Genomic DNA, 26,816 nt, shown 5'->3' on the forward strand with positions numbered 1-26,816 from the left:
TATGAGAAGGGTTTATAATGAATAAATAAAATAGTTTTTCATAAATTGTATTGTCATTAATGTAAAAATATATCTATTTACAATTACAAACCATAACTCAACAATCATATAAATTTATTTATTCATTTCTACAAATTTTCAAAAGTCTCAACAGTAATTGCAACAAGTTATCTTACAATGTATATTGAAAATGATACATTATGAAGTATGATATTTCATGCACCTATATTTTTATAACAACTAACTTTTCAAGAATCCTTCATACAAAACTCATCATATATAAAGTATTAATTTCATACATTTGGCTTGAATGAATGAAACTTAAATGTATGAATCACAGAGGGTTTGATCGGAATAATGTGTCTGAGTAAAATTTAAAAAAACAAAGAGAACAGTAATGGATCATGAATATCTTTAAGAAATAATATCCTCAACAGCTGCCCAATACAAATATTCATGATAAGTTTTGTGGTGATAATCAATTTCATAATTTCTAGATAAAAACGTCAATTTTAATGCATAGTAAATCAAAGCATCCAATTCAAAGTCAACCCTGAAAGAATTATTGATATAATGTTTATGAACAATTGTACACATTCATTCAAGATCACACTTTGCACTCATTCACACAAGTCAGTAATTTTTTAATACTATAAATACGGCATTTCCTTCTAATTCAAACAACATACTAATTCAATAAATTTGTTCTTTTATCGGCAGAAATATTGTAATTGTTATACTCAATATATTGAACAACAACTACAATAATATTTTTTTCTTCAAACAATTGAATAAAATTTATTTAAACTCTATGATAACTTTTATTGGTTATAAAAAGTGAACTTTTATTGGTTATAAAAAGTGTAATAATCTAATTATTGTCTACACGCATCCACTTTTCTTGAATCACCCAAGTATAAAAATTATTGACTATTGACAAATTACGTGATTTCAATTTTTAAATTTCATTGTTCAATATTCAAGGCAGTAACTTACTCTGATTTTATGAAAAATGGCAAAGAGGAAAATATAAAAGTTGAATTGTAATAAAAAATAAAAATCCAAATACCCTTTTTAAAATTGTTTACTTACGACATGTTTCGGCCATGATGCCATTATCAAGTAATTGAAAAATTAATAAAGAGCTTGCAATAGTATTTATTTAATATCATTTTATTAATTTTTCAATTACTTGATAATGACATCATGGCCGAAACATGTCTCAAGTAAACAATTTAAAAAAAGGGTACTTGGATTTTCATTTTTATTACAATTCAAGAGTAGTCCTAAGGAAAAAATACAAGTTGAATTGTGTAGGTTGTGAAAATGGGGATTGTACAATGCCATAGTAAATCTTCTATTTGAGAACCAAAAATACACGTTTGCTATTCTATCCTTATTGAAAAAAGTGGAAATTGTAAATAATTTGATCACTGGTGTGAAATCACTAGCATACTGTTTGCCTTTTTCATAGTGTACAAAAGAACCAACTGTTCATTCAATGGCACGTATTTGAAAATGAAGAATATTTATACCATTATTCAGTCTATTATAGAATATGTAAGCTCTTGGGTTCCCAAGACTGACAGAAAATAAAATGGTAACAAATTGAAAAATAACTCAATCTCAGTGGATTCTACAATAATATTAAAACACGATACCATAATCTCTCACTTGTTGAAACTATGTAAAAATGGGGGAAAAATTTACAGTTTAAAGATTTAAAAGGTTTTTGCATTACCACCTAGATTTACAAAGTCATAGCGCTAGGTTGCGATGTCATCAGTAGTCAATGAAATTATCCATTCAGAAAGTTGATTAGAAATCAGCAGAATTGAAATTCTAGATTTGCAGCTTTCTGATTGGATAATTTCATCGACTAATGATGACGTCACAACCAAGCGCTATGGCTTTGTAAATTTAGGTGGTAGTGGTTTTTGAGACAATTTAATTTTCTCAACAATGAAATCACTTCCCACTCTCAAATAAAACAATCTGCTAACCTACTATAAAGAAACGAATAATGATGAGTAGCTTCAAAGTATAAATTTAATACACATATTACAGGTTGAAAAGTTATTGTGATGTAACTTATTTGAAAGATCTGACTATGACATGACAACATTTTGAAAATAGTGAAGAATTCAAATTTATTGTAGGAACTTTTTTTGAGTGGAAGAAACCAGTTGCATTGGAACACACACCAATAAGTCTTAGGGCCCCACATTACATCCATCTATATATTTTGATCAAGATATCAATCAGATTGTGGCAAAATATGTGGACTTGGATATAGGTATTTATATTAAAACACAATAAAAAAGTTATCAAGAGTACCCTTTATTTTATTGCAATACTCTCCATTGCCATTCCAAGTGGGGCTCTTGAAAAGTTGAAACTAGTAGTGTTGCAATAAAATAAAAGGCACTTTTAATCATTTCTATTGTTTTTTGATGGTAGCCCAAGGAAGAAAAGTGAGTATTGATATAACTACATACTTGAGAAAACCTCACGAAATTCAACTTGACGCCTTTCACTGATGAAGCCTTAAAACAATTTTCATTTATATTTTCTATTTAATGTTATTATTTGAATAGAATGAGAGTAATATCTTAAAGAAGGATGAAGATAACTTCAAATCCCTCAATTTTTATGCATATTTGATTGGGAGACTAGCCACAAAATAATGTGTAATTGCGTTTCAAAAGCTGCCACATGTGAATATTTTAAAGGTGTAAGGGGCCCTTTATAAAATAAATGAAATTTCACCCTTTATGAAAATCAGATAAAAACTCTTCATCTTTACAGAGTTATTTCAAGATGAAATATTGACAGAGAACAGATAAGGAGGATCTCAGATCGGCTAGATTTGAATTCATCCTCCCTATAAAATTAGATGAATAAAACCTGCTTCTATTTAATTATGTTTTGGTGGTAAAATGGTAGGTTAGGGTTTTTGCTTTTGAATGGCAATATGTCTCTATTATTCGAAATGTTTTCATAATTCTAGATAATAAATACAAATAATGAAATGAATTTCATCAAACAGATAGTAGTCTATCAACAATTATTCTAATAACAGAACTATGGACAGTATTCAAAAAGCCTATTACACCACAGTTGATTTATTTTCAATAGTGACAGTATTTTCAATAAGACTCGGATTTTATAGAAATATATTAAATTATTTATTCAAAGAGTCTCGTAAAGCAGTAATTAACATTCCTATTCATATAATTATCATTAAGTTATTGTGCATCATTTTTCAAATTTTATTAGTAAGAAATAATAATTGTTTTTTATAATGATTATGTTGATTTCGTTCCTTGTTGAGGCACAAGCTTCATCCACTTCTACTGAGAGCGTTAGACACAGAGAATGGATGTCGGGTAGGGAGGGACATGGCGCGGACTTTTGTTCCTTCCAAGTCTCTCTTATGTAAACATATGGTTCAAATACTCACAGAAGAGATTTGGCGCATACGCTTACTTCTTGTGTTTACATAGTAGACCAGGAAAAAACATTTCCGCGCCACGTCTCTTGTAAATTGAAAATTGAACTGAAATTACTATTTGGGTCCCTCAAAATAAAATATGCATCATTCTATAATGGAAAAGATCAAATCAGCTCAGCGTTTCTAATAATCTGAAACAATTTAGTTAAATTTTATAAAATGTAACGATGAGACTCTCTCAATCTTTGATTCACTCAAATATGTCTCTAAGGGTAAAAACGTATTGGCGCGGCGAACGCGCTTCAAGCTTGAAAGTTTTGAATTCAATGTATATATTGAAATGGGTTGAAACATACCGCTTCACTATGCGTTACCAGAACGTGACACCAATTAAATTCAACACTCAAGCATGAAGCTACAAGCTTGAATTTCAATTTAATGCATGTAATTAAAAAATACTCTCAAGCTTGAAGCTACCTTCGCCGCTCCACTAAGTTTGTACCATTAGAGTCATATTTGAGTGGATTGATTGATTGAGTACTTTATTTATGTAGATTACAATATATACTGGCTTATACACTTATATACAATAGCTTACAATACAGCAAAATTATAGATGAATTTACATAATATAGACTAAGAAAATAATTATTGAACTGTATATGATATGAAAAAGTAATTTGTAATATAATAACTATAGATAATTATATTGTTATGCATCTACATAAATTGGCGGAGCTTTGGACATATCAATGTCCATTCTTCGGAAAGAATATTAAAAATATCCTCCCCACTAACCTGGATCAAAGATTGCAAGAGTCTCTCATCGTTACATTTTATCAAATTTAACTAGTTTCAGCTATAGGCTATTAAAAACTCTGAGCTGATTTGCACTCTTCCATTATAAATTGATGCATATTTTATGTTGAGGAACCCAATAGTAATTTCAGTTCAATTTACAAAAGTTATCTTGCAGACTATTGACTCCAATATTGTTTTGTTGAATAACTTCAAATTTTAAATGAATGCTGAAATTATTTTATACGTTATTCTTGTTAAAAGGGGAAATATAATTTTTCAACATAAAACAAAACGTTACTCATTCAACTTCCGCTACAAGGTGCAAAGAATAATATTAATAATTGCCGTTATTCATCTCTACTTATTTCTTTTCGAAAATTGGACAGTCCAGGTGACCGACAATACCAGTTTCCCGACTATTGATATAGTCTATAGTTTATAGACTATATAGTTTATCAATAGTAAGAAATCAATTGAGCAGCGATAAACTTGTCTTGTCAGTGGTGGATTGTTAAGTCAAAAATATTGACTGAAACTAACTGTCAGCGAAGTCTGTATGTATGATTCTACTCTATTTTGTATTGAAACAAATTATTGGTTCAGTACAATGTGGGGAAACATCTTATTTCTACTCGGTAATAAGAAAATACGTTTTCAGCGAAGATTTATCTTAATATGCAGTAAAATCTAAGTGTATGCAAGGAATGAAACAACAATAAACCTTGAACATAGAAATAGAGAAGTATTTTTTGGTGGGAAGGTTAGGACCAAGTACTCAGATGTTTTGTTTGCCATTCTTCATGACAAGACATGAAGCTCTCCGATTGGCTGATTGGGTTGGCATAACAAGTTAGCTTCCTGTCTAGTTAATCGAAGAGCTTCATGGCCTATCATGCCGATTGAAAAAACGCCTCGTGCGGCTTGGCCCTTACGTTGCTACATGTTGGTAAACAAAGTGTTTCAAGAAGAGTTTTGTATCAAAAAGGATGAAAGTAGTATCGTACATAATGAAAAAGAGATGTGCTGTTCCAAATTACTGAACAAATCCATTGCAATGGAGATAGAGTTGTGCAAAATGCATAGGACACAAATAAGATAGCATTATTTGGTTGATTCTATGACCAACCAACCACTTCAATTTTTCAACAAGTTAGGAAAAGAGACATTCAAACTTCAAAGGGTGCAATCAAAGTTACTTGTAATTGGAATGATAACTAGATTAATGAAAAATAATTTGAAATAATTAATTCAAACCTTTTCAAGTCAAGTTGAATATAATGTTATTTAATCAAGTGGTTAATAAAAATATAATATGTAAGGTTATTCAACAATTTATTTGTTCAACCACATACATTCTGGACTAAATTGCTGACTATATTTTAGAATAGAAGATTCTCCTGCTTTTCCTTTGCATGGTATTTTTCAATCCTAATCAAATGAAATAGCGGCTTTGTTTGGCCTCGTTGGTCACGCTGGCGTGTCCATGTCTTCTCGAACATATAACACAAAACAAGTAAAAGCTACGCATTTAGTCAACTCGGTATTAATAAAACTATCTATAACATGGAAAAACATGAACAGTATTAGGAAGACGGCAGCCGGTGTGAGGGGTGTGGAGGTAGGGGAGGGTGACTAGAATTCCGAGTCCCAGCCGGTGAGGTCGTCGGGTGGGGGGCCCTCGCTGTCGGGGGGGTAGGGGTCGAAGTTGCTCGTGTCTATCACACTGCGCACTTTGGGCAGGATCGGTGGGATGAGCGTCATTGCGCGCAGACCCTCCCAATTGAACCCGTCAAACCATCTGAAACACACATCAAATTGCCTCTTATCTAGTACACATACTATATGAAAGTAACTAACAATTATTATTTTTACTGTTGGATGAGGACTCCACCATTGTCACAAATATTACACATTGAATGTGAATAACCATGAATTGATCCCTAGATGTCTGCAAAATGTTTGGGATTGGTCAATTCATTCGATTTTCTCACGAACGCTCCTACAAAATAATTTCTTTGTGAGAAACCACAAACCTTGAAATATCTCTGCTACATAAAAATACGTAAAGACTTGAGCGCCACGAAGATGCGCATTTCACTCCTCGTCAGTTGATGCTACCCTTATTAATACCTTCACCTTACTGTTTCTGTACAATTACAGATATATAATCATCTGATGAAAAGTGAAATGCGCGTGTTGTGGCGCTCAAGTCTTTACGAAGCTCAACTTTCTTGGTTATAATTCAAATTCATTTTATTGAGCCAAAAAAGAACATTCAGGCCAAGTAACCACTACAGTAACCACCACATACATAGTAACCACTACATATATACAGTAACCACTACAGTTCTTGAGAAAGTAATGTATTTGGTCAATTTAGAAACATTATTGTGGATGCATACAGAGAGTGATCAGGCGTCCAAGTGGCTCTTGAATGCCACCGCACCCAGTGACAGACAGACTGAGGGAAAATCAAATGTCTGTATGCAGACAGACGGACGTCATATCTGTGAGTGTTCAATATTCGATAACCTGAGGAGGGATTCTTAATCCATCTGTATGATTAGGTCCGTTTGTTGTCTGTTGCTGTCATGCTGTGCATGCGTTTATAAAATAACATCATAGTACCTTTTTGAAAATTTCAAATATAAAATAAAAAAGGGTACTATGATGGTATTTTATAAATCAAAAATAAGTAGCCCTGAATACAAACATTTCAATAAGATACGAAGTCACGTTTGTGACATGTTGATATGATTCTGCCATTACACTAAGCTAAATTATAGAGCATTGATTGAGACTACTGCATTCAATTTTTTCAAGGTTTTTTTTAATATGTGTATGCCATCATAACAAAATTTACAGCACCTAGGCTAAAGCCTAAACCTAAACCTCTAAAAAAACATCTAAAAAACATCTAGTTTGTTATTGAGCTCAGTGTATGATTCGAATGTTCAAATTTATTCATCATGAATATTCCAGCAATACCCTTGACAAACAACATGAGCCAAAACCTCCTTTACAAGGTTATAAGACTGTCGGAAAATGTGTAACTCATAGTAACAACTTATGCTAATTCCTTCTAAGTTTTTGCCTTCCAATGAGAATTGTAAAATTTTTATAACTTTTGTGTTTTTCAAATGATTCAAGGATTTTAGTTCATCACCCGAATAACGTTTACTCAATTGATACTGTATTAATTAAGGAGTGTCTAAAATTCAATTACAGCTCAATGTTGTAGATAATCTGAGACATGAAAAATGAAAATAGGTTTTGTATCTCCATTAAATTAGATGGACCATTTATTTATAAAATGGCGATCCAAGTAAAATATTCACATTGGATTGAACTAAAATTTCAACTATTACATTATTCGACATGAAGCAACAGTAAAATTGAATTTAAAAAATAATTACAAGAATAGATGTTTTTGTAGATCTTTCAATGAACGAGAAATCTAAATATATTGGTACAATATGTACGTTTTATGATTGAAACTTGATATTTAAAGTTGAAATAGTTCAATAGACGTGGAGAAACAAAAATCTCTCTTTTAAGCAACCTCTAAAAATGCCTCCACAATGGTTTAGTTCAAAGATCGGTGAGTGAACGATGAGATCGGTGAGTGAACGTGACTCTGAACGAAGTACTGTTTTGTCGTTGAACGATGCATAGACTCACATGCAGCGCTAGATTATTTGGAATTGAAATCGTCATTAAGGGGACAGCCTGGAAGATTATTACATACTAAAGATCTTGAAGATTTTTGTGATCTATAATATTATAAAAAATATATATATTATATAATATCTTGCGCTAAAATACCTCAATGGAACCTTTAATTTCAAGTGAGAGCTAGCATTGGGAAGGCATAGGTATTGTGCGTTTGTTTATACCTCTTCAAGGTCTTTGGTCTAACTGATAAGAAAAAAAATCGTCATATCCGGTTCGTTCACTGATCAGTTAATCTTACTTTCCACCGATGGAAAAGAACGTAAATAGAGTAGCTGAACGTAAACAGACATGGCTGAATACGAGGTTGTTTTACAAATAATGGACTCCATTATTATGTATTTCGGAGCAGAGAAATGCATGATTACATAAATTCAATAACATTTAAAATATTTTACAAAGCATTTAAAACTACTCCAATCACCTGATGGTTTTCCATTTCAATTGATTACAATGAAATATGATCAACAGGGGAAGTCATGCTCATGAGCAACCGTTCAGCCACAGAATACACACAAAATGGAAGGTATCAATCTAACCAAGATTTGAGTGCACCAAGACCACGACACATGAATGCATCATCTTGTTAGAAATTAAAACTATTGCTGTATTACAATGCTACACTTTCATTCAAGATGGCGGATTATGGCGGCAAGATACTAGCCGACTTTCCATTCTGTGGTTCATCTGTGATCAGGTTTTTTACTGAATGTGAAAAAAACCCGATGGAATTGATCAGTAGCTTTGAACTCAACCAATGTAAATGTTCAGATAGTCAATTGTAACAAACGAAGTTTAGTAATAATAATAACTGAATTAGCATCTGGCATTAGAAAAAATAAAATACAGGATAATACACATTCGAAATGTAACTGAAAAAAATCTGGTGTGGCGCACTCACACAACTTTCCTTGCCGTTATGAAAATTGATCACCTGACGCTAGCGTTCACGCGCATCACAAGTCTACTATTCTAAGATCTGAGCCAGCTGGTAACAGGACAATAACGCTGGTGACACACGAGGTCTGCTATCTCTCCATAGTGAATGATTTAATAGAATCAACAGTTGCCAACAGTTTGCAATTGAAATAATATCATTTTCTCGAATTTCGAGCTTATTTTCAATTTTAGGTGAAAATGTTACTTAACATTAATTGTAGAGATTTTCATGCTCAATCTTTTCCATTTGGAATTTTTTGTTTAAATTGTATCTGAAGCCTGATAATTGGGAATCTGAAATCAAACTTTGCATAGATGGTGCAGTGCTCCTGAAATTTTTACAGATATGAGACTTATGGCAGTTGATAGAGCTTATCAATGACTTTTCTAGGTATGAATTTGATCAAAATCGTTGGAGCCGTTTTCGAGAAAATCGCGAAAAACCCTGTTTTTGACAACATTTTTGCCATATTAGCCGCCATCTTGAATTGCATTTGATCGAAAATGTTCGTGTCGGATCCTTATAGTGTAAGGACCTTAAGTTCCAAATTTCAAGTCATTCCGTTAATTGGGAGATGAGATATCGTGTACACAGACGCACATACACACACACACACACACACACACACACACATACAGACCAATACCCAAAAACCATTTTTTTGGACTCAGGCGACCTTGAAAAGTATAGAAATTTGGAAATTGGGGTACCTTAATTTTTTTCGGAAAGCAATACTTTCCTTACCTATGGTAATAGGGCAAGGAAAGTAAAAATAATAGAGTGAGATTAGTTAGAGTGCTATTACTAAAGTATTTTTGACGCCTTTGAATCTTGTTCTCCAAAGATATGTAGTCTAAAAAAAGTTCCTCTAATCATGTCAATTGTTTGTTATCAAGATTACACCACTCTCTAATGACATACCATCTCTAACATGCTATTTCTAATGAATGACGACCTTGCAGCAAGCTCCTCGACCAAAACAATACATTGATCTTAAATTGATTTGAATGGAATTCTGTTAAATGAGAAAGCAGATATCATAGCAAAAGTTTTTACAATAGGAAAGCTTTATAGATGAGGTGATGTTCATTGCCTACCGGTATACATAGATATAAATTATTGATGACTTTGACGATAGAAGGCGATGAAAGAGTAAATATACTGTTTCATTGTAACAAAACTCACTTGTGTTTCTGTATTTCGCTAATTCCTCCCTTTTGATAACCAAGTCTTTCAGCTGGATTATCCCTTGAAAAAAAAGGAAAATGCCCATTAATTGAATAATATTGTACTTGCATTACATGAAAGAGTATGTACAAACAAAACAAATACAGCAAATTAAATGATCATACACTGAACTAAATACGGCCTACATTATGCAAATGAACTATAAATTTGAATATAAAACTCATAAGATGGAAGACTCATAATATTCAGTTTTGAAATAACTCACGATCATATATTACATTTCAAGTAGAAATTTAAATTATCATCAATCATATTTATTCATTAAATTCTAAGAAACAGATAAATTCGAAATTTCACCAACAAACCAAAACTTTCGAGAGACACCTTGCACGTGTCTATTTCACTCTCTTTTGACTTATTGAGTTATACTTTGAGGCAATTTTAGCACTGCCAAAAAGGTCCTTTATCTCCAGATGAAAGTAATTCGGCTAGAGGCTAGAATAATTGGTACCTTGAGCAAAGAGAATCATGCAGAGACAGTTATGTAAAATTTCAAATAATGACAGCACCAACTGTAATAACAGTAACTGTATAAAATCATTGTCATATATAACTCAAGAAATAGGTCTGATCTTGCCATCCCTCAAGTAAGGCTATAAAAAACCCACAAGAGCCATCTCTTTCAAAGTCGTTTGATGTTTAATAAACTCCCATTAAAAATACGAAATCCACACAAACACTATTTTAAGAGAGTGATTGGTAGGTGGCTGAAGAACCAACCTTTTTACAGCCTAAATGAATATCTGGGAGCAAATACAAAGTAAATCCAAGAATAATAAATTCTATTGAGCCACATGCCAAACATGTTTTGGCAACTTATTTCAACTGTTTAACATTTATTAACTCAATTCGACTTATTTGTTATTGTATTGTATATTGTATACTTGTGTATTTGAAGGATGAAAGTATATTTTTTGCAATGCCTACTGCAATCGGGTTTGTTTAATGGCAATAAAATTATTCTTATACTTTATTCTTCAATCAAAAAACGCAAGTAATAAAAACCTGCATTAAGTAAGAATAGATTCTTACAACGAACAAAAGATTTTTAGCGAAATAATCAAATCAGTATTCAAATTACCTGCAGAGCTTCTTGATGAGAACGGTTGCATTTCTGGTAATATTTCTGGGGAACTCGATAGCGTCGATTCCCTTAAGAATGATGTTGTATGTTTTCATTGGATCAGCTCCAGTGAATGGTGGGGTTCCTGTAAATAACAAACAAATCACTCATTCCATTTATGAATAAGAAACACTCATTCTGTATTCTGAAACAAAGGATAGAAACAAAGGTTAATGAGTAGCAAGCAAATAAGAAAAAATGAAGGAATCGAAACATTAATAAAAGGACAAAATATTGTACGCTTCCTTAAGGCCCAAAGAATAAGGAGGTTGGGGCATGTGATGAGGATGAGTGAGGCTAGAATGCCCAAAATAATATTCAATAGCAAGTTGCACAGCAGACGAAAAAAAGGTAGGCCAAGGAACAGGTGGGTGGACCAAGTGATGGATGACCTGAGAAAGATGGGACTGAGAGTATTGAAAGAAAGATCATTAACAGAGAAGAATGGAGGCGTGTTGTGAAGGAGGCCAGGGCTCACCCAGGGCTGTAGCGCCGGATAAAAAAAAGAAATAAAGCTATAGTCTTACTTCGTCAATAATTTTGTTAAGCTTACTCAAGCCGATAGTCCTAGTAGCTCTTTTTCGTGAAGCTATGTGATGCTGGTAGTTTCTCATACTGTGCCGTTCTTATACTCTCACCCGGCCAAAACAGCAATAATAAATAGTAGTCCATAGTAATTGGCTTCAGTTAACAAAAAATCGGCTTGAAATTCAGAACATAAACCATGGCAAGATGCATTGACTCATGCTTTCTTTTCTCAATGATAATGTTATAGTCTTACAAATGAAAATTATCACAAACACTAGTAAAGATGATTTGATCGACTAAGGCCCGGTTGCACAACAGCCGGTTAAATTTTAACCGTGATTAATTTCACGAGAACCAATAAGAGAAGGCGTTTTTTGAAAAGACGGCTTCTCTGATTGGTTCTTGTGGAATTAATCACGGCTAAAATTTAACCGGCTGTTGTGCAACCGGCACTAAGTTGATGAAAGGGAATGCGTCGATAAGTCAATCTTTGGAATCAGTCAAAAGAGGCGTTCTCAGTCAATCATAAAACATACAGATATGCAAAAAAATTATACACTCATTGACAGTAAACGTAAACGCTACGTAACAAAATTATGTACAACTACTCGTATGAATCTTGGGCCCAATTCACAGAATCGGGCAGAGATGTGGAGTGGGCTTTTGTCCCTTCCACGTCTCAATGCAATGCGTAACGCAAGTGTATTACCAACATATTCACTGTCAAAGAGTGTACCTATATATTTCATTGAACCCTCTATACATGCGATTTGAGCTGATAGCAGACTTGAAATCTCACCTAAGGAAAGATCTAAGAATAGGCTGGTTATATACTTGCATTTAGTTTTCAAACTTCTGAAGTAATAGAACAATGATTAGTGAGCAACTTGAGTTTGTCGGATGGAAAATTTTGCAATGACTGGCTTTAGTGTTCCTGGAGATGTTCACTTGCATAAGTAGGCAAAAGAGCTCAGTTATTTTTTGTTTTCTTCAGCTTACCTGTTAGAAGTTCAAACATTAAGACACCAAGCGACCAATAATCAGCACTGATGTCATGTCCTCTGTTGAGAATGACTTCTGGTGCTACATATTCCGGAGTTCCGCAGAATGTCCAAGTCTTCCTCCCATGCTGCAATGCAAAAACAATCACGTGAATCACACGGACACAGCAAACATACACACACATCTTCAATAATATATTAGAATATCGAGTGATGTAGTAATATTATTTTTTAGATTTATTGAAAAGAGGAACAGGCTTCTAACTAAAGTTTGCCACGGTTTTTCCGGGAGTTCCTTAGATCTCTAAAGGTGCGTACAGATATACGCACCGCGAACATGAGCAATTCACTTTTAATCAGCTGACTATATCTGTATTTCTACAGAAACGGTAAGATACAGATATAAAAAGCTTGGCATCAGCTGATTAAAAGTTAATATTTCTCATGTTCGCGGCGCGTATATCTGTACGCACCTTTAGTTCTCACATTGTCTAGTGTATAAAATTATGTTTCAAGTTATGTTTAATTACGTTTCAAAGGTTGGGGACGTCAGGTTTTGACTTTTAAATATCAATTATGTTAATATTATTGGAAATGTTCTGTTAATTTTAAATAAACACAAAAATATTTATATACTTGCACACTTGAAACACCAAACAATATGGAAGACACTCGTTTTTTCCTTATCAAAATATTTCAAACTACTGTTATCCAATATACAAAAAGGATATAGTCGCATGGCTACTTGGTATTGGTCGGGTAGCATCCCAGTCCTCATTAAGACGCTTTATATGTACTAAACCTCTCTGTTACTTATTAGTAAAATAACATCATAGCACCCTTTTTGAAAAGTTTTTGATATAAAATAACAGAATCAAAACACAAATTAAAACAACTAAACTCAAGCTTTAGATTTTTTTAAAATTTGTGTTTTAATCTCTTATTTTATATTAAAAACTTTTAGAAAAGGGTGCTATGATGTTATTTTACTAATAAGAAATTAAGTAGCCCTGAATAAATACACTTCAGAAAGATATGGAACTCTCTGTTAATTATTTATTGCGATAAGGGTTTTAAAAGCATTATTATTAAATGCTAATTGAAATATGGCTTTTGCGAATGGATTAAGTTTTTTTCACGTACCATTAGTTTTTTAGCGAAACCGAAATCGACCAGCTTGACATAGCCATTGACATCGAGAAGTAAGTTTTCGGGCTTCAAGTCTCGATAAATGATGTTACGTGAATGGAGATAGTCGAATGCCTCGACCACACACGCCGTGTAGAATCTGGTCGTTGAATCGTCAAAATGACCTTTGTCCCTGTAAAACAGATCATCCTAATTATTCTTATTGAAGAAATTCACAAGTTCGTCTTCCTGGCTCTACAATTTCACTAGAGCTCATGAACAAGAAAATTCTATTCCGTAATCTTTCCATGTAGCTTCAACTCTTTCACTGGAAGGATATACATAGTATTACCGTATCACTTATTTCTTCTTCCAAATGAGAATTTGGCAGAAATGAAAAAACAAATTTAAGGTTTATATCTTTATTAACAAATGTATAAACACCATTTTCATGTACTTTATTTAGGAGCTGGTGTGATTTTTACATTATTTTGTACATAACAACACCACGACGGTAGAGGTCGCAAGAATAGTTTTGGCCCCTGGCCTTCTCCTACAATCGTATATGCAACTGATCACTGTAATTTTCGAGGTTGAAATAAGAAACTTATCAGTCTTTTTCTCGCCTCCGAGACCAATGTTTATATTCGATTTTGTTTATTATTGGTTGTTACTTATTCAGCGTTTGAGTAGCCAGGGACCAGATCTCGCGGCCTCAATTCTATACTTTTTTGGGGATTAAATGTTTAAATCATCCTTTCAGTAGCACATATAAATGGAAAAAGAAAATCACAAAAACATCTTAATAATTACTTGAGGCCCCTTTTATACTAGACAACCAGGACGCTCAGCCAGCAGGATAGCCAGGGCATGCAGTCAGCCAGGCAGGCGGTCGCTCACTCCGTCACCGGGCATTGTTTCTAGTCGATGGCGGCTACCTTTTGGCTGTTCGTGTGGACGCCGGGCTTGGCAGCCAACGGACATACAAAATGTAGCTGTCCAACTCACTGTCTTCATTTGAAAGGAGTATTCGGTAAAGGAGCTAGCAACTGACAATGTGACTTGCCTACTCGGCTGGCTGCGCGTCCTGGTTGCATAGTCTAAAAGGGGCCTAAGATTATTATTTATTTATTTATTCGTGGACAGAATCACAAATCATATCAATATGATTAGGAAGGAACAACAGGCTTTGCCCAAATCTATTCCATTCCCAAATTTTGATAAATTAATAAAATGTCCAAAAAATAGGTTATGTTTCTACTGTAAAACGTTCAAGTTTAATTTTCGTCCAAAAATATACATAAGCTACACATTTTGAATTTAGAGAAATTAAAACACCAAACTATATTTAAATATAACACTTAATTATTATTACTTCAAATTGAATTAATCAAGTTATTTTATAAAATTTTGAACCCAAAAATACACACAACTTATCTCACTAAGTACAGCTGTTGATAAGAATATTATTATGGTAAATAATTTGAATTTGTCTCTTTCCATTGATATAGATTGTTTATTTTGGATTAGTACTCCAACATATATTTATTTATTTATTCAATGATACACAAAACACAAATCATTAAAATAATTGGGGAAGGACCAACAGGCACAGCCCAAAACTGTTCCTATGAATTGATTGTGTAGATAGTTCACCTGAGTATAGTCCAAAGCTCGCCACCAAGACAGGACTCCATGAGCATGTAGAGGTACTTGCGGTCCTTGAAGGTTTTGAAGAGTTTGACGATGAAGTCGCAGTTGGCCTCGCCCATGATCTCCTTCTCGGACATGATGTGCTGCTGCTGGCGCGTCTCCACAATCTGACTCTTCTTCATCTGCTTAAGCGCAAACGATCGCGAAGGGTCGTGTGCCACCTGCACCAGCTCCACCCGGCCGAAGCCACCCACGCCCAGGGTCGCCAGCACCCGCAGCTCCGACAGTCGCACCTCGCTGAACTCCTCGTTTATCCTGTCAACCAAGAACCAACAAACATGTCAGTTCAACATACTCGGAAAACTACACAATAACAACTAGCAAACACCAATGCGCTTCGTATTCTGTGTTTCACTCACTCATCACAACACATTTTACATCATAAATCAACTTATAAACCACAAATATAAGATTCATGGATGCAGGGTTTCCTATTATTTTGTTTTTAGTTTTTCCTTAAATTCAATAGTATAAGTTACATACCTACTTCACTATTATTTTTCATGTATTGTTTTTCAAATTGTACTGCAAGTGTTCGTTATGAGGGCAATAATGGGATTTAGTTCCTGGTGCCCTCAAATATATTATAATAAATATGTATATTTTCAAATGAACAATAATAATAATTTTCAACAAATATCATACCTAGATCAACACCTACATCCAGACCAATATTCCTACTGTTTAAAGCTGCATGTTTCCTCGTTTTCTTATACCACAATCTGGTTTCCATTTAGTAAATTTTCAATGTTATTGAAGCAGTATTGGCTAGTTTTATTTTTGGACAAACATTTTTCCAGTTGTCATTATAAGAACAAACTTTGTTTGCCCGATCGTTCTGAAATGTTTGTCCCTTGAGACTTAATCAAGGTAAAAATCTTGACTGAATTTGAAAAAAAAATTTTAATCTTATTGTTATTGTATCAAACAAGCTAAGGATATACATTACATGTATTTGTTATGGATGAGAATTTACATGCAAGTGGGATGAATCGGCGCCAAATTGAAGTTACTTATATGACACAACTGTATCCTGGAATTCATTTATTCATTTACAGTATTTATAATGATAATTAAAGTTTTCATTTGAACCCTTTTAAATTCTTTTTTTCAGACTAACCATCTGTCCTAATGACAATTTTATTCAATGGAAAATAATTACTTAATTCACTTTTAAAATCTGGGGAATCGAGCTTTGCTCGGAAGTATGAAGGCATAGGAATGAAAATTTTGAAGAACGGTAAATGAGAATGTAATTTAATTTCTATTTTAATCGACAAATTTAGTATTTAGCTGTAAGGCTGTAGTGCATATATTTGTTCTGAGTACCTGATCATAGTATATAAATACTATAGCTCATTATGAAGAGGTATTGTGAATTGGGAAGTAAATAGGAGCTGCTGATGAAATATCCATTTTTTCCTCAATTTTAGTAATAAAAACCTTCGACTTTGAATACTGTACAGGCTATATAAAATGTTATATGTCAATAACAATGTACTCTTATAATTTACAGGTACCGGTAACAGAAATGATAGAATATCAAATTAAAATAGAGAGTGGTTGTGAAAGGAAAACTATTTACAAGTTCACACACTTGATGGATGCAGATAAGAAAAAAGTTCCAATTGATACAAGAAAAGATGGTAATCAAACTTGATAACGTCATTTTAAAATATTCAGAATTATAGTAACAACAGTCACTTTATTACAGATTGAAAATAAATCAATGACATCAATTCATTAAGGCTGTGCAAAGGCTAAAAATAAACTTTCTACTGGTGCTATTTTTCTAAGTTTTTCGATTTGTATATCATCAAGCTATCAAAATGAAAAAGTTTTCTCAGGAATTTTTTTTTCCGATCATTACTTTTTGGGATATGAACGCCTGAAGTTTGAATTTTTGGGACACAACATTTCAAATTCGGTAAGCTATAAATCCATGAGATTTAGAGGATGGATTCTTCATGGTATTGTTGATCTAGTAGAACAAACATTTTCTGAAAATATCAATTTTTGATAAAGTTATTCAATTTACCAAAAATAACTTAACTTAAAGTTATTTCTGGTTATTTTTAGTAAATTGAATAACTATCTTAAAAAATGATATTTTCAAGAAATTTTTGTTTTACTAGATCAACAATACCATGAAGATCCTCTAAATCTCATGGATTTATCTCTTACCGAATTTGAAATGTTCTGTCCCAAAAATTTAATCTTTAGGCGCTCATATCTCAAAAAGTAATGATCAGAAAAAAATTTTCCTGAGAAAACTTTTTCATTTTCATAGCTTGATGATATACAAATCGAAAAACTTTGAAAAATATCACGAGTAGAAAGTTTATTTTTAGCCTTTGCACAGCCTCAAGAAAAATCAGCTTTAGGGTAGAAAACTACAGAGAATTGGTCATGCTACACTTAAATCAGGAAGAATGCAAACTCAAATCATAGATTTAATTTGAAGTACGGTATTATTAAAAAAAGTCCAGAGTAAGCAAGACCGCAAGCGAGGTTCAGGTTATAAAACAGCTACTACTCACCATCCTTAATATTTCTCCTTTTTGGATAAGATTAGCATGATAACAGACATTTTCTACCTTCAGAACAATATTAAAGAACACTTAACCAATTACGGACGAAATCGTCCACTGCATTTCATTAAATGAATTATCAGAGTACAAAATTGTAAGCTAAACTCAAGAACAGTAAGAATAAACATTAACAATCTACCTTCACTTCTAAAAATTCATGAAATTCAGATGTTTCTGACCGAAAGGGCAATATGTTTCTAAGAAATCATCAAATTCATAAGATGATATTTCTTGAGTTTCATCATTTAATCCCTGATAATTTTTTATGTTTCTTAGATAAACAACAATATCTATTTTTTATTTTGTGGCACATCTGTCTATTAAGGAAAAATAATTCAGTTAAGATTTGTCTCAGTGATTATCACAAAAGATTCCACAAATTTGCTATAGTGACCTGAAGATGAACGCCAAAACATTTTCAGTTATAATTGACCGATTATGAACAATAAGTTGAAATTTTTCAATCTAACCATAAAGTAAAACTTATCAAAGATTTTACATGAAATATACACTTATTGCGATTGACAATCTTCATCCTGCATTGAGTTGAATACTTTTCATTTTTTAAATTTGTAGGATCATGTCGATATAATTTATGTTTATGTATGTTATTGAAAGTAAGACATGTTCATAATGTATGGGCCGTCTGCTTAGATTTATTTTGATTCCAAAGTTGTATAGATTTCCATGAATGAAAAAAGCAATGGCTTCAAATGTATTTGATTCATCGAATTTAAAAAGTGCGTTCTGTGATAAGTTTCTTATGTACAATAAAATAGAATTTCATTTATTAAAGGAAATGGAAAACAGAAAATTCAACATTTTTAACCACCCACCACACAATCCCGATCTTGCAACCAACGATTACTTCCTCTTTTTGCACTTAGAAAAGCAGTTTGGTGGACAAAGTCCAAAACCGAAGTGGTACTCGAAATGCCTTTGTCGACTGATTCAAGTTTCAGGCGGCAAGCTTCTATGCAGAGGGGTTGAAGTCGATAGCGGTACAAAATTGCTTAGAAGTGAACGCAATTATGTAGAGGAGTAGAGTAAATCTGTAGCTAACTGAATATAGCAATAAAATTAGTTATGTGTATTTTTTGTTCTGTGACGAAACTGCTTTACTTTATGAACATGGCTCACAGTTTGATGAATTATTTTTCTCATGTGTAGAAGTTACTTTGCTTGTACTCTGACCACTGTGGTGCTTAGCTTCACTCCATCTATCAACTGATTAACCGTGAAGTAGTTTACTGTGTTAAAATAGTTTATGAAAACCCATTGAAATTCTAATATGAAATCATCTTTGGATTAATACTAACCTTCTCCTTTCGATGCCTTCATCCTTGTACCGCGTTCTAATCTCATCCAGGCTTGATATCAGCTGGTTGAACGTTTCACGGTCAATCACCAAACATGAAACTCCCTCTGGATCATCAGCAACTATGTTTGCTGTTCTCAAGTCATCACTGTGAAATAAACATTTCGAAAAAGTTTAGAAGTTTAAAAGTAAGATGAAAAACCGTAAATTTTAAGACGCTAAACAAATTGGAAATTGGGTCATTCATATGCTTAATATCAGAAACCTGTCCCAAGTAGTTGTTACCAGATATGGAAGAACGTACAATACAGTTAAAAAGAGTATCACTAGCGTTCAGTAAGAATATTAACAATGGTTCAAAATTGGCTACGTTTTTAATCTTCCTATTGAATAAAATATTTTTGTATCAGCAGTTAATTATTACTTTACAGTAGATTAGTGGTTCGGGGTTCGGGATAATTTAAAATTTACCGAACATCAAGAACCAATTGAAATTTGGAAGTGAATAAAAATCCAGTTCTAATAAAAATGAATTCAAAAAATAGCAAGTATGTTTTAATTTGATTAGTTCAATTAACTCATAGAGAATTCAATTCATTGAATTCGTTCATCTCAATAAAGACAAACATCTGAATGAGAGTTGGTAAACATACCCTTGAAGTGCTTTCTCTCCAAAGAAGTCTCCTTTTCTCAACTGTCTGATGAATTTCTCATCATTGCTATTAGGCTGCTTCATAGTAACTTTAACCTGTTGATAAAAAATGAAAATATTGTAACATTTGTACGAATGTGACATCTAGCTCTTATTAATTTGCTTTAAAACTTTCAAGATGAAAAAAATAAACATGATACACTAAAATGTGACATAAGATTTTAATAACTCTTATTAATTTTATATCAACTTAACTAGCGGTTGCGAATCCTCTAAAAACTAAAATTTGCAGACACATTTATTGAGAAACCTGTAACTCTCAAAGGATACGCTCTTAACTAACGACAGCCACTGTGACTTTCATATTTGTGACCGTTGTGGCTCAATTTACATGCGATTTGTGGGTTTGTGCCGAAACAAAGGTTATAGATAGTATATGAGCACGTTTACTCCCATGAGCAGGAAATTTCACCATTCTAAAGAGAGGTGAGGGTAATTGGACCAAAATGCAAAACAAAACTAGAATAACATTATTCATAGTCATCTATAGTTTTTATTTTACAAAACTTGAATTGCATTTTCAGCATTGAAAATGTAATCTTGAATTTATTGAAACAACGGCTTTTCAAAGTTTACATTTTTCAATGCTATTTTCGAACACTTTGATATATTCAATACACAGTACTTATTAATTTACTTCAACATTTATTTTGTGTATAGTTAACTTTAAAAATTGATCTGATTTTACTTGAACACTCAACTCAAAATATTTCTTCTACCATAAAAAAAATGTTACCACAATCTTGATATTAGGCTGTTTTATGGGTTATTCTTATTTTCAAGGCATTCAAAAGAATATTATTCAGCTGACTTGAATAGTGGATTAAGGAAAGTGACTGTTAGTGAGTTAATATGTTTGCCAGTAGCCAACAATTAATCAAACTATATCTCTCTGAAATTGTCTCTACTAGCTAATCGAATCACGAATAAACCGTCCAGCTCACCTTTCCTTTGCTGATTATGAAGAAGGTATCACCTCGGGCACCTTGCCTAATAATGTAGTCACCTTCATTGTAAAAAGTCTGAAAAATAAGAAAAGGAAATTTGAAAATAATAATAATAATTTGTAATGTTCATGAAAATAATTTATATCCTCAAACAAAATAAATCATTGTGGAAAATATTACTCGGGTGCGCTTGAAAGTTTATTTAATTACAGAAATGGAGACAACAGGTTTCTTAAGGGGTGAACAATCGATAGGTAATTATAAAAGTCAAACATGCCATAATTCAGTTGATAAGTTAATAGTATCAATGAATTAATAATTGTGATTGTGATAGAATTTATTGTTATTTTCCATCTTTGCAGTGGTGTCGATTAAGAGTGGAATATTATTTTCAAGTGTCTATTGTCATTTTTCACTGAGTACAGATATTTGTTGATATGATGATATTACTTTGAATTTGATCACAATTTATCACTGGTGGCATTGACAATTATTATTGTTAACTTATGTAGGAGTAACTGTGACGCTCTCTGTTTGACTCAAAATAATTGATAGGCCTACTGCTATTATGATTGTAGTTACGATTTGTTATCAGGGCTCTTATCACACTGGTCCTTTCAATGTCGTTAACAGTAACTTCAAGTGATTTTCTTTCTTTCTATTTGCGAAATTGATTCTCTCCCTATTAGTATTCTTTTTTTTTCTCAGAGGGAGGTGTGGTTTATAATTCCCCGCTTAGGGTTGGGAGGCTTGGGCTGTTTGTGGTCCGTGGTGCTATTTGAATAAATAAATAAGTTTAATTAATTTTTTTTTTTTAATCTTTCTCAGTCTCTCTCTTGTTCTCCATCTTTCGTATTCTTCTTTCATCTTCACTTTCTACTCATCATACTATTCTTTTTCTCTCTCTCTCTCGCTCTTTCTCTCTCTTCATAGTTTCATAAATTATTCTGGATTTTAATATTCTTTATCAGAATGTAAGAGGACTTCGCTCCAAAATTCCATGTTTTTCCCAGGAGGTATTGAAGTGTGATGCTGACGCAATAATTCTCACTGAAACTTGGTTACACGATGGGATTCATAATGATGAATTATTTGATGAGCGTTATACTGTTTTTCGTAAGGATAGGCCGAGCAATCTAGGTTTGAGGGGTGGTGGGGTTCTGATTGCTGTACGTAGCTCATTGAATGCAACTTTATTGTCTGATTTATCGTCACCTAATTTTGAATCAATTTGGATCAAGATTTCATTAAATAATGCACAATATTACATAAATTCTGTTTACTTTAAACCATCGACTTCATTTGAAACCTACCTTCAATATTTTGAGTTGGTTGAATCTTTCAATGATATTTTTGATGGTAATGTGTTAATTGTTGGAGACTGGAATATCCCAGAAATCAATTGCTCCGATTTTGATTTCAGTGGCGGTTCTCGTCTGGCGGTCGCTTTGGGTCAGTTCATGGGAGTGCTTGGTTTGGAGTCTCGTAATGTGGTTTTGAATGGTGATGGTCGAACCTTGGATCTGGTTTTGAGCTCGTTTGATGTTGAGGTGGTGAGATCTGATGATTTTCTTGTGGCTGAGGATAGCCATCATCCAACTCTTTCTGTTTCTTTTCCAATAATTTGCGCTGGATCTGATCACCTTGATGAATTGTACAAACTGTACTATAATTTCAGGAGAGCTGATTTCTTTGGTCTTTATGAATCTTTAAGAGATGCTGATTGGTCTGGAGTTTATTTGTCCTCAGATGTCAATGGGGCAACCGAATCATTCTATCGACTCATTTATTCCTGTTTTGATTTATTTGTTCCAAAGAGAGCTGTTACTAATGCAACTGGTAAGTATCCCCAATGGTTTACCAAGGATATAATTAGTGACATAAAACGAAAGAACAGATGTGCCAGGAGGAGAAGAGTCTCGGCTTATCATGATGAGGAGTTCCGGAGACTACGTTCAGGTTTGAAAAGAAAAATTTCCGCAGCCTATCATAACTATATAAATTCGGTTCAATTGAGCGTTAAGGGTGATATGAAAGGTTTCTGGACCTACATTAACAATAAACGTAAAATGAGACGTACTGAGAATGTGATGAAGTGGAATAATAGAGTTTTCATTGGCAATGACATTTCGGATGGTTTTGCTGAATACTTTTCATCTGTATTTAGCAAAAGTGACAGTAACACTGAAGCACGAGACAACCTGATCAATCACTCTCCTTTTCACATTGATGCAATCTCGTCAGATGATATTTATTTATCCATAAGAAGTCTCAAGGGGGTAGGATCAGTTGGCCCTGATGGTATCCCACCTTATATTGTCAAGGGTTGCTGTGAATTGTTTTTGGAACCACTTAAATTCATTTTCAATTTAGCACTAAAGACATCTACGTTCCCAGATCTGTGGAAGCAGGCCAAAGTGATTCCAATTTTCAAAGCTGGTAGTAGACAAGCTATCAATAACTACAGGCCCATTTCTATAATAAACTGTTTTGCTAAAGTTTTTGAAAAATGTATTTATAAGAAAATCTTTGGTCATGTTAAACCATTACTGACTGAACATCAGCATGGGTTTTTGCCTGGGAGATCTACTGTCACCAATTTGTTGCATTTCCGAAGTGAGGTATCAGCCTATCTTGATGGGGTTTGCGTGTTGATACTGTGTACACTGATTTTTCTAAAGCTTTTGACACTCTGAGCCACAAGGTGTTGTGCAATAAATTGTCACTCTTTGGATTTTCCATTCCAAGTGTTGGGCTTATCTCCTCGTATCTGTCTGACCGAGTTCAATCTGTTTCTTTTGGTGGTAACCAGTCTAAATTCTATACTAGTTCGTCAGGCGTTCCGCAGGGTTCTAATCTGGGTCCTCTACTCTTCCTGCTATTCATAAATGATTTGCCTGGAGTCCTAAAGCATTCTTCTTGCCTTCTCTATGCCGATGATGTAAAAATCTACAAGGTGATTGAGTCGGAGGATGATTGTCGAATGCTTCAGAGTGATGTGGATGGCTTATTTTGCTGGTGCAGTGAAAACCAGCTGAAGATCAACATTGATAAATGCGCTACTGTAACTTTCACAAGGCAGAGAGACCCCCAGGTTCCTGTTTATACTATCAATAATCTAGTAGTCAAGCGTGTTGATCAATTTAAGGACCTTGGAGTGTATTTTGATTCTGAGCTTAAGTTTCATTTTCATTTGAGAAATTTATGCTCCAAGGCGTGCCAGCAAATAGGATTTATTCGCAGAACTTGCTCTCATTTCAATGAAATTTCAGTTCTTATTCTGTTGTACAACTCACTTGTTAAAAGTTTGCTCAATTATTGCTCCGAGGTGTGGCATCCTTATCTAGTTTCTCAGAGTGTGGAGATTGAGAAAATCCAGAATAAATTTTAAGATTTTTGTACTTTAAACACTTCAATGCAGTTTGTCCTTTCAATTACCCAACTTCTGATCTGAGAGTAATGTTTCAAATGCAATCCCTTGGGGCATCGCGTAACTGCAGATTGCTTGTATTCCTGTATAATCTTTTAAATGGAAGGATTGATTCTTCTTACCTTCTTTCTTTGCTTAACATCTATGTCCCCCAAGTGGCTCGGCGTTCCAGTTTTAGGTTCCAGCTTCCTCAGTGCAGAACCAATAATCACTATAATTCTCCAGTTAATCGTATGATGTGTCTTTTTAATCTTTGTGGAGCTCATCTTGATCCATTTCATTTGTCAACTTTGCAGTTCAAGAAAGCTTGTGCAGCCCTATACCCACCATCTTTCCGCCGGTAATTCTATGTAGGTTATTATCTTTTTTTTTGAATCTTCTTTTCTCTTCACCCTGGTCTCCATAGTCATCATCATCATCTTCATTGTCAGAATCATCTCCAGCATCATCATCATCATCATCAGCATCTTCATCTCTCATAAAATTTATATAAATTTCCTCTTATTAGTAATGATTTTATTTTTGCATCTCTTTTTTTCAATTAATTTTATCTAAATTCGCATTATATTATTCAGATTTTGATTATCATTTTATTATTTTTATTTTATTTTATTAGTTTTTAGTTTATTAGTTAATTTTTTTTTTTTAGTTTATCACGCTTAGTTTTATAACTTTATTCAGTTTTGTAGTTTGCTTTTTTGTTATTTTTATTATTTTCAAGGCATTCAAAAGAATATTATTCAGCTGACTTGAATAGTGGATTAAGGAAAGTGACTGTTAGTGAGTTAATATGTTTGCCAGTAGCCAACAATTAATCAAACTATATCTCTCTGAAATTGTCTCTACTAGCTAATCGAATCACGAATAAACCGTCCAGCTCACCTTTCCTTTGCTGATTATGAAGAAGGTATCACCTCGGGCACCTTGCCTAATAATGTAGTCACCTTCATTGTAAAAAGTCTGAAAAATTAGAAAAGGAAATTTGAAAATAATAATAATAATTTGTAATGTTCATGAAAATAATTTATATCCTCAAACAAAATAAATCATTGTGGAAAATATTACTCGGGTGCGCTTGAAAGTTTATTTAATTACAGAAATGGAGACAACAGGTTTCTTAAGGGGTGAACCAATCGATAGGTAATTGAATTTAATAAAAAAAAGTTATTTTTGTGATTTTTTTGTAAAACCAACGGTTTCTGAGTTATTTAAGAAAAAAAATGTAAATGGCCGCCATTTTGTTTTATTAATTTGAAAAATTGTCATATTATTTTGTAGTTTGTCTAGTTGTTATAAATGATTGTGCAGAGTTTCAATTTCGTATGTTCAACCATTATTTAGAAAAAAAGAAGTGAAAAAAGTAAAATGACCGCTGTGTGAGTAACTGAAGACTTCCGGACAATTTAAATATGATATTTAGATATGTTTCTCACCCAGGAACAATGCCCTAGAGCATTGGTAGGGAGTTCGTAAACAGCCTGTATATTTGAAGTGAATGTGGGCACTATCAGAGAAAACTTCTATAATGCTGTATTTGTATTCTGTGGCACTATGTAACTAATTCATTGCCTCACTACTATACAAGCTACATCTTGACACTCAATACTCTTACCTCTTCTAAAACGTCTGATATTTTGATAAGTGTTTCCTCTGGTAAGTTTTTGAATATTGGAACGCTGTAACAAATCAAACAAACATTGAATCACAATATTTTGAAACAAAAAATATTCAAATATATATTTTCTGGAGTTTTCATCAATCCAAATGTTTAATCAACTACTGGCAGCAATAATGTCAGCACACAAAATTTTATCTAAAAAAATAATGATCATCTGATATTATCTCGGAATACGATTGGGCATATTTCATAAAGCTACGTGTTCAATGGATTCTAAATAATTGAGCAGCAATAATTTCACCCAGAAACTCTGGCATTCGCCATAGATTCATAAAATGATTTAAGCAAGCCAATCCATGAAGTATGTTTATGATTATTGTGACACGTAACACATTACTGAAGAAACGAGAACCATTTGAGTTATTTGTGGGTTGAAATAGAAAATCTCCATATCTAATCAAATTCAAGATTTTATTTTATGACATGTAGATAAAAACTACAAATACAACTGCTTATTATTGAGTGGTATTTA

General features: G+C 33.2%; 1 protein-coding gene and 1 long non-coding RNA gene across 10 annotated transcripts in view; one reads left to right on the forward strand and one right to left on the reverse strand.

The window, feature by feature from the left end:
* The window catches only part of LOC111049953, a 189,379-nt gene that overhangs the window by 133,050 nt on the left and 29,513 nt on the right, over positions 1 to 26,816 (forward strand). The window contains exon 6 of one of the 2 annotated variants that reach the window (XR_005573163.1): positions 17,185 to 17,201. The exons of the other annotated variant lie outside the window; for it this stretch is intronic. This is a non-coding gene — a long non-coding RNA (uncharacterized LOC111049953). Of the gene's footprint in view, positions 1 to 17,184; positions 17,202 to 26,816 lie in introns of those variants that run through there. 2 annotated transcript variants of the gene reach the window in all.
* The window catches only part of LOC111048384 (cGMP-dependent protein kinase, isozyme 2 forms cD4/T1/T3A/T3B), a 205,891-nt gene continuing 179,106 nt past the window's right edge, over positions 32 to 26,816 (reverse strand). For 4 of the 8 annotated variants that reach the window (XM_039442433.1, XM_039442430.1, XM_039442426.1 and 1 more), the window contains 10 exons: positions 26,279 to 26,342; positions 25,549 to 25,626; positions 20,231 to 20,325; positions 19,579 to 19,725; positions 15,612 to 15,923; positions 13,971 to 14,148; positions 12,826 to 12,955; positions 11,257 to 11,383; positions 10,113 to 10,175; positions 5,571 to 6,053 (listed from right to left, as the gene is read on the reverse strand). In XM_039442433.1, the coding sequence (XP_039298367.1) occupies positions 5,888 to 6,053; positions 10,113 to 10,175; positions 11,257 to 11,383; positions 12,826 to 12,955; positions 13,971 to 14,148; positions 15,612 to 15,923; positions 19,579 to 19,725; positions 20,231 to 20,325; positions 25,549 to 25,626; positions 26,279 to 26,342 (1,360 nt within the window). In that variant the 3' untranslated portion in view covers positions 5,571 to 5,887. Of the gene's footprint in view, positions 6,054 to 10,112; positions 10,176 to 11,256; positions 11,384 to 12,825; positions 12,956 to 13,970; positions 14,149 to 15,611; positions 15,924 to 19,578; positions 19,726 to 20,230; positions 20,326 to 21,233; positions 21,312 to 25,548; positions 25,627 to 26,278; positions 26,343 to 26,816 lie in introns of all 8 variants that reach the window. The other 4 variants (XM_039442440.1, XM_039442403.1, XM_039442423.1 and 1 more) reach the window with 3 other exon arrangements.

The sequence above is a fragment of the Nilaparvata lugens genome, chromosome 1 (assembly GCF_014356525.2).
Source record: "Nilaparvata lugens isolate BPH chromosome 1, ASM1435652v1, whole genome shotgun sequence".
NCBI lineage: Eukaryota > Metazoa > Arthropoda > Insecta > Hemiptera > Delphacidae > Nilaparvata > Nilaparvata lugens.